General features: G+C 40.7%; 1 protein-coding gene across 5 annotated transcripts in view; it reads right to left on the bottom strand.

Moving 5' to 3' along the window:
* Nucleotides 1–2,332: 2,332 nt before the first annotated feature.
* The window catches only part of pde4d (phosphodiesterase 4D, cAMP-specific), a 601,055-nt gene continuing 594,103 nt past the window's right edge, over nt 2,333–9,284 (bottom strand). For all 5 annotated transcript variants that reach the window (XM_078218792.1, XM_078218801.1, XM_078218783.1 and 2 more), the window contains 4 exons: nt 7,973–8,127; nt 7,097–7,219; nt 5,992–6,174; nt 2,333–4,848 (listed from right to left, as the gene is read on the bottom strand). In XM_078218792.1, the coding sequence (XP_078074918.1) occupies nt 4,426–4,848; nt 5,992–6,174; nt 7,097–7,219; nt 7,973–8,127 (884 nt within the window). In that variant the 3' untranslated portion in view covers nt 2,333–4,425. The remainder of the gene's footprint in view (nt 4,849–5,991; nt 6,175–7,096; nt 7,220–7,972; nt 8,128–9,284) is intronic.

Below are 9,284 nucleotides of genomic sequence, written 5' to 3'. Positions count from 1 at the left end.
TGTTGTGGTCCTCATATATGATTGTCTCTGCTGATTTTCTGGCAATGTAAATCTCTAAATATTAAATTACCAGTACCAGACTTAAAGTCTCTTTCTCTATGGTTGAATACTGTGGCTGGTGACTCTTTATTTTCCTTGAGAAATATCCTACAGGCTTTTCAAGGCCAAGTTCATCTTCTTGCAAAAACACAACTCCTATCCCACTGCCAGTTTAAACTGCTTGTCGTAATTGGGTACTGCTAACACTGGCCACAAGTGTCTCAATTGGCCTTTGGGCAGGAGGGTTGTCCTTCACCTTCCCTGCCACTGGTAAAATAATATGGCAGCAGGAAGATGATGTAGTCTCACCTTCCCTCATCATTTTACTGCAACCCCTTTCTTCCACACCCTGCTCCCACTCAGCACGTCCCCAGAGAGCTGGAAAATCCAGTGTGATATCTCCGTAAGGAGAGTGTTATAATGCTCCTGTGAAGAACCTGGTACATCTTATTATATCAAAGGTTAAATTATATTATTATATTAATTGTTAAACATGCATAGTCACAAGTTGTTGTTTTTGATTGGCTGCAAACATGTAAGAATACTTGGTGGCCTGAGCCTTCAATGTAAGAAGTGCAGTGACCCCCCCCCCCCCCCATTCTCGTCAGATGAGAGAATTAGGTTATGTGGTTGCCAAAATTTTGAGGAGCCTTAAGCAGAAGTGGCACAGATTTTATTTGTGGGGTCCAGAGTGTCACTTCGGTTTTTCCTGATCCACAATAATATCTACACTTAGCTGTAATGGCATCCACTTCTCACTCAGACTTTACTGAATAGAGTGTCTGTGATCAATGCTCCACTCAGTCAACCAACATATTAGCTAGGAGAGTCCTCTATATATAATAGGACCTTCCGCGTATTCACAATATTCTTACTTGAGTCATTTGGGAGCATCAATCAGCCAAGGAACATGCATTAAAATGGCTTCAAGGTAACAAAAGAGCAACAAATGAAGAACTTAGAGTGTAACTCATTGTGTATTTCCAAAAGGTTTTGTGTGTAATTGTCTGTGGCAGCCATTGTTTTGCTATCCAGTGCTTTGTATCTTTAATGTCTCCTCCTTAAGGGAGTTATGAGTTTAGCTGGCTGTCTGGATCATTGGAAATATCTCTCTATCCACACCAAGCACCACTCCACCTCAACACCACCTCCCCCCCCCCCCCCCTCCGCCCCCCGCCACCACCACCATCCCCCTGATGGTGATTTGCCTGTTTTTTACCTTCACCTTGACAGGTGGCCTTATATTTTTAATCAGATTGCCCTGTCTCAGGTCAAACTGCAAAATTTCCTGTCAGTTGAAAGTTGAATAATCATATTTTCAAAAGCTAAAGGGTGAATAGCTGTGTGACAACTCTGAAATCCTTCATGGGTCGTGGCTTAACAGGTTGGTATTTTAATACACTGTGGTATTAGTATGATATAGCTTTGTACTTATGACTTTGCACACTTCAACTGTGCTGTCAGAGAGATCAGGGCTGGGAATCCTATATTCCAGTGAGGAATTGTGAAAAGTGTTGCAGGAAATCTATAGCAGGTTAGAAAATTAATTTTAAAAAATTATGTCGGGAGAAAATACTTTTCTTTGTTCAGTTGGGGCTCTCACTAAAAGAGAAATTAATATTTAGTAACGTTTTGATGCAAGTTGTATAATTAAATCAGAAAATCTGATTGGCACTCAGACAGCAGCATTTTATAGTGCCGCCTGCCACAGGAACTGTAGCGGGCGGGACACAGACCATATACAAGTTCATTGACCTCAGGTGGGATTTTCCAGCCTTGGGGCGAGCACGGCCGGAAAATCCTGCCCAGAATCTTTGGTATTTTACCTTGACTTGGCGACAAAATGCGGTGGAGATGAAATTGTAAGGGGTGGCACTGTTGCTTCACAGCTCCAGGGTCCCAGGTTCGATTCCTGGCTCGGGTCATTGTCTGTGTGGAGTTTGCACATTCTCCTCGTGTCTGCGTGGGTTTCCTCCGGGTGCTCCGGTTTCCTCCCACAGTCCAAAGATGTGCGGGTTAGGTTGATTGGCCAGGTTAAAAATTGCCCCTTCGAGTCCTGAGATGCGTAGGTTAGAGGGATTAGCGGGTAAAATATGTGGGGGTAGGGCCTGGGTGGGATTGTGGTCGGTGCAGACTCGATGGGCCAAATGGCCTCCTTCTGCACTGTAGGGTTTCTATGATTTCTACGGTGGCAGTGGTGATTTGTTACTGTCCATATTATTTTTTAACCCTTTAGAACTACTTCACCTTCATTCTGCTTTATGTGTATTAATAAGAAAACTAGTGTGGTTTTAAGTAGAATCAATTCATGCTTTTATTTTTTTCATTGCATATAAAAACATTTTATGAAGGTTTCTCAGCATGATATACAGTACTATACCATAGACTGTAAGAGACTAGGAAAACATTGAAAGATTCTTCGTTTGCAACCTCTAGACAACTTGGTGCTCTAAAGACATATTCAAAACAAAATAAATTGTTCAGGAGTCTCTGTAGATAACATTTTGTCTGTATAATCCCTTTATTACTATTTAATTCAATAAACAAAAAAAAAGTCCAATTCCTTTGGGCCAGGGCTGCTGAAATCTACAGTTTACGTGTCAAAAAAGGAGGGTCTGTTTTTTTTGAGGAACGAATCTCCCCTTTCATCGAACTGTCACTCAGCTAGGACGCTTTAAAATGCAGCAGACAGTAAATTATTGGAGAAAGTTAAGGCACAGCCCTGGGGCCAAAGACCTGCAACCGTTCCACATCGAGTGTCGATTTCCTCAAATTTCTCCTCAGCCAAGCTATAGGTGACATATTATTACAGAAGACAAATTTACAGGAATAAGTATATTCAGTCGTTCACCAGGAGTTTCCAATACAGTAACACCACCCATTAGGAATTATGTTATAATAAGAATCAATAATTTACAATAAACATTACAGTATGTACAGTCAATAAATACATGGTTGTAAACAGAGACAAACAAGACTGGATTACAAGTAAGGTCATCTGGTGAGGAAAAAGAAGATATGGCAACAAAATTAAATAATGCAGTAAAATATCCTCATTCAATAGGTGCTCTTTGACAGCCAGACCTATTCAAGTTTTACATTTTGTTCCATCTACATACACTCACCATGATATCCATGTGGGGGGAGAAGGGGAGTAGAAGGAGGCAGAGAAAGCTTTATATTGGTACAGTAACTTGCAAGCTAAAGTGTACTAATTTGGAGACTCTGCATACTGCTATACAGTAGTCTACACAACATTGCACAATATGGAAATATTTTACTGGAATCTTAAAGCCATTTAATGCAATGTAACATTTTAATGTATTGTTTTTACAAGCAGTGCACAGCTCAAGAGCACATTTTGGCAAGAAAATGTGAGTGTTCTGAAATTCAGTGCATTTTATCCCCAACTCCTGAGATGGCCTATCAAGGTTGATTGTCTGCTCTCAAGGTGTTTCCGGTAACTGTCTGGGCAGCATATAAATAAAGTGTTTACTTTGAATCCAATGCCTTTTAACACAGTTGTTAAAGTAAAGGAAAAGTGAGAAACATGTAGCGTCTAGGCTGTGTGGCATTTATGTTTTACCCCCAGAAAGTAACTGCCTGCTATGGTATCAAAGTGATAAAATGACAAGGTGTAAGATGGTAGAGAACTACTTGTACTCAGCATTACAGAACTGTACAGAGAACTTGCAAGTTACTTGTAATAGCTAATAACAGATGAAACTTCAATGTATTTTTAAATATAACACGTCCATAAATCTGTATTAATAAAAGTAAAATCTAAAAAAGTTCTCTGTATTACATATGATACAAAAAGAGGTCAGCACAGCTTATAGCTGTACAGTTTTACAGTCAGGTTTCAAGGAAGACTTGAAATTATAAAACATCTCATGATTTCCATAAATGATCGATCTTCCTACTGGTGACAGTTCTTCGCCAATTCCAGTCTCATACAATACTGTGTATTTCAAACTTCATTGCTAAAACATTTGCTGAAACCAGTGTCCTTGGCTTAATCTCACAAATGGATTCCCATTACTTCATTCTCATCTGTAAATGAAAAAAGCTCAAACCTCTACAGCTTTGTGAAAACAAAACCCACATTTGGTTTAAATTTTTTGTCCCACCAAAAGTAATCCATTCCTATTTCAGATTCACAAATCTGAAGGTAGCAATGATCAACCAGTTTTGAAATGGATTCCCCATGCTTTAATGATGGTGTGGAGCTGAATTGACTTTTTTTTTCCTGAGTACAGAGTCATCTAGATGATTCTAGGCTTTGTCATATACAAAGTACTAGTAGATGAGGATGAAACTTGGCCTTGGCTGTAGCTACACATGTGCTTGGAAGCTGCTTCCAAGATACCTTTTCCATCAACATTGTTATGTACCTACAACCTTCTCCTCTTCTTCCTCCTCTGCCTCCTGCTCCCTGGAGGTATCTGTTGGACCCTCTTCTTCATCAACTTGCTCATCCAGTGGAATTTCTGTTGATTCAGAATCCTGGGTACAAAGAGTTTTGGAGTCACTACAGCTGTTGTCATCCTCACCCTGACTACCGCCACTGTCTTTTTCAGTATCTGATTCACCATCTTCCTCTAGTGTTAACTCAAATTGGAACTTGTCCACTTGTCCTGGCCGTCCCTCCCCATCAGTATCAGGGGCAGGTGAAGGGCTCTGTGGAATTGTGCTCTGATACCATTCTCTATTATCCTCCAGTGTATCTAACATGTCCTGTGCATCAGGATGGACTAGGTCAGCCCATGTCTCCCACAAAGGATGGACAATGTAGTCGATGAAACCCACCTGTTGGAAAATAAATGAAAATTAGCCTTGCAGTTACAACCATGAATGTTTTGCACTACATGATGTTTCTCCATCAACAGTAACCTTCTCCTGTGATCTTCATATTTAGGTGAGCAAAATATTCTAGCTCCTGGACAATTTTGCCCTGAGATACAAGTTCTGCAAAAATTCAGGAATGAAACGTGACAGCACCTATATATGCAGAAACAAAATGCCACATGCAGGAATCGCTTGTTACATCAGAGCTATAGATTGCCTGATCATGTTTTAATGCTAATTGATGATACTGCTGTTGATTTTAGGCCTCACGAGTGGAAAAGTTAAAGATGGAAGGAGAATCAGGGAGATAAAGACAAGTAAAAATTACTGAAAAGCAGCAGAGGTGCCTTAATGAGGGACCTGACAGCAGCAAGGGGTGAGGCCCACTGTAAACCACCCACCTGCCCTTGCTGTAACCCCCCTCCCTTGAGACCCCAACACCACGACCCCCTTCCCACCATCACTCACCCCTTCCTGGGTACATGGTGATCCAAGGTCTTGCTTGGGTGTAGCAGTCACTGCCTTACTGTTGGCACTGCCAAACCATACAAACTTGCCAACCTCTGATAGGCTGCCAGTTCTCGGCTGGCAAGATTTTCTCCCTCTGGGGTATTTTATCTGGGAAAGGCCCACCATTTCCCAAAGTGCCCGATTAGAACTTAATGCAGTAAGCCTTCCTGAAAAGAGGTGAAGTGGGCCCTCAAGGCCCTGCCATTAAACCACCCAATGAATTATCAGAATCTGGAACGCACTGCCCAATAGGTGGCAGAAGCAGGTTCAATAGTAATTTTAAGATGGCAATTCAACAAATACTTGAATGGAAAAGAATTGTGGGACTATATGCAGGAGGAATGGGACTAGTTGGAAAGCTGTCCCAAAGAGTTGGCACAGGCATGATGGGATGAATAGACTCCTGCACTGTATCATTCTATGATTCTAAGTTGTGAAGGCAAGTTATTTTCTTCAGAAGACCTTACAAAGATTAACAAATATTTTGGATAAGCAGTTTAGGTTTAAACTAAATTATTTAACCATGTACAGAATAGCACTGCTGTTTGGTACTTAGGGTTTGAGATTACTTTGGAAGTTGCCAGGTGCACTTACCTGTGATTTTTCAACAGAAGCATTGTGCTCATCACACATGGGACTGATTTCCATTCCCCTTTCCCTTTCTCGGTCTCCTTGCCGAAAGAACTCTTCCATGATTCTATCTGTCCATTGTCGGTATAGCTGCAGAGGTTTTGTGGGGTTGCTTAAGTCTGCACAGTGCACCATGTTTTGTAGAACCTAGATGATTAAATAAAATATAGTTTTCAACTCACTTTCAATAGAATTGGGGACAAACATAATTTATTACTATTGGTCAGCAACGCATCCTTTGGCAAATCTACAATTATTACATTTTTAAAATTCATTCGTGGGATATGGGCATCGCTGGCTGGCCAGTATTTATTGCCCATCCCTAGTTGATCTTGCTAGGCCATTTCAGAAGGCAGTTGAGAGCCAATCACATTGATGTGGGTCTGTAGTCACATGTGGACCAGACCAGGTAAGGACGGCAGATTTCCTTCCCTAAAGGACATTAGTGAATCAGATGGTTTTTTTCCGACAATTGACAATGGTTTCATGGTCATTAGTAGATTCTTAATCCCAGATTTGTTTTTATTGATTTCAAATTCCACCATCTGCCATGGTGGGATCTGAACCCAGGTCCCCAGAACATTAGCTGGGTTTCTAGATTAATAGTCTAGCGATAATATCAGTAGGCCATCGCCTTCCCGAAATACTCAGTCCTAACAATTACAATATATAAACATTTGGAATATTTTCTCCTTACACAAAACATATGATAAAGAGGATAAATAAAGTTTATTTATTAGTCACAAGTCAGGTTTACATTAACACTGCAATGAAGTTATTGTGAAATTCCCCAAGTTCCCACATTCCAGTGCCTGTTTGGGTCAATGCACTTAACCAGCACGTCTTTCAGACTATGGGAGGAAACCGGAGCACCTGGAGGAAACCCACGCAGACACAGGGAGAACATGCAAACTCCACACAGACAGTGGCCCAAGCCGGGAATCGAACCTGGGTCCCTGGCACTGTGAGGCAGCAGTGCTAACCACTGTGCCACCGTGCTGCCCCATTTATGCCTTTCATTTGTCCAATGTATTAATTTTCATTTTGAATTGAATGAATTGTTTCATACCTGTATTCTATCTGAGTAGTTGTCCAAGAGGAGTACTCCAGAGCTTGTCACCTTTTTTGTTTCTACCATTGTCTTCAAGTCAGCCAGTAAGTTCATGTGCTTGGACATGTCTGTAGCAAGAACCTGAAGCATAAGGTTTGAGAATCATTAGCAAACGACTTTAGTTCAGAAACACAGAGCTTTTCAGTGGGACATTGCAAGTCATGCAATCCTAATAAAAACTCATTCCAAAATAGAACAATTCCAAGTAGCTCTCCAGGTGTGAGCAGTCTTTCTCAATTTATACCAGTTAAATTTAGATCAGATAAAAATTCCGACTTTAAATAAGGGTCAGTAAACTCTTTGCGATTATTCTTCTCAAATGAGTGATACTTTTGGTTTTATGTTTCATATAGAGTAAATAATTTTGAGTTTTATTGGTCTAGTCAGAATAAGTGCTTTGGGTTTGATAACAAAATGAGGTGGGAGATGCCTACTCCCTCATCTGTGGAATAATTTAATCCTTTTCCAAAGTTGTGGAGGTTACTTCCCACAGAAGAAAAATCTTGTGGTATTTTACATATCTTTTGGGTTGCAGTATTACTGTTAGGACATTGGTGGTAGCCATCGGCAGCTGCACAACCCAGCCAAGTGCTGACCGCTGTGCCTTTCCATGTTTAATTGCTAATTACAATTAATTATCTTGTGGTCAAATAGATTTCACACTACATTGTTCTATAATAAAGATAAATCAAGAGTCGGCATTTGTTTCTCACATGTTTATACCCACATTAACATTTACTAAAACACATAATCTAAATTGGACCTAAACTGAGAATATTTATAAAAAAGGATAGAGACTTCAGTTGAACAGTAAAGTTTAAGGCTTCAACTTACAATGTCAATGACCATTTTCCTCAGTGACTGTCTTTGCTTCTTTGTCAAATTCTGGAAAATATCACAGTTCTCTTCCTGCAGCAGTTTAAAACCAACAGCCAAATGATGGTTCTCCAGCACTGATGAGTCATTGTACATCAAGGCAAGTTCTGAGTCTGGGAAGTATATGAAGTAATGGAGGTAAGGAAAAAGAGAGAGAGAGAGGGTGAATGTTATAGTCATCAAATACCTGAATTATATTCACATTCATTAATGCAATACCAACAGTCTAGCTCATCAGTTGAATAATCCTACACGCTTCATAACATTTTGATGGCATTTGAAAATGGATAGTATGCCCTGATGCATGATTAGTATTCACACAACTGGAAGTATTCCAATAATACAACGCTAAGTGCCTGATTTTCACTACCAAAATGGATAGCTTGAATTGGAAAATTTCTCAATTTGGTAGATCTGCTTTGGTTTAATGGTGTGGAGATGCCAGTGTTGGACTGGGGTAAACACAGTAAGAAGTCTCACAACACCAGGTTAAAGTCCAACAGGCTTATTTGGTAGCAAAAGCCACTAGCTTTCGGAGCGCTGCTCCTTCGTCGGGTAAGTGGGAGTTCTGTTCACAAACAGGGCATATAAAGACACAAAGTCAATTTACAAAATAATGGTTGGAAAGACTGTAAAGACTCGCATTCCAACCATTATTTTGTAAATTGAGTTTGTGTCTTTATATGCCCTGTTTGTGAACAGAACTCCCACTTACCTGACGAACGAGCAGCGCTCCGAAAGCGAGTGGCTTTTGCTACCAAATAAACCTGTTGGACTTTAACCTGGTGTTGTGAGACTTCTTACTTGGTTTAATGGGTCAATTAGACTCAATTTACATTCCAGGGAGGAATGAATGGGAAAGAGTTAGCCTGCTGACCTCGAACGTTGGTGGCCACAGAGGTGAGTAAGTACCGAGTGGGTTAGAAGGCTCACTCAGTTCTGTGGAATTTTGTCCTACTTGTTTTAGAAGCTGTTAAGTCCTGTAGTCCTCACCCCACTCCACCGAATCCCCATCCCCTCTCATACCCCCATGGCCCCTCCATGCCAACTCATGTCCTCCACCCAACCCAGGAGATAGATATATTTCGGATTTTAAAAAAAGCATAAAGGATATGGGGAACAGGTGGGGAGGTCGATTTGAGACCAGCCATGATCTGATTGAATGGCGAAGCAGGCTGGAAGGCTGAATTTGCCTAGTTCTGCTCCTAATTTCTATGTTCCTATCCCAATACTCCCTTATACTCCCCATTGTTTCTCATGCCCCCATGTC

Source organism: Mustelus asterias, chromosome 1, assembly GCF_964213995.1.
Source record: "Mustelus asterias chromosome 1, sMusAst1.hap1.1, whole genome shotgun sequence".
Classification (NCBI taxonomy): domain Eukaryota; kingdom Metazoa; phylum Chordata; class Chondrichthyes; order Carcharhiniformes; family Triakidae; genus Mustelus; species Mustelus asterias.
This window is presented reverse-complemented; position numbering and strand designations above follow the sequence as displayed.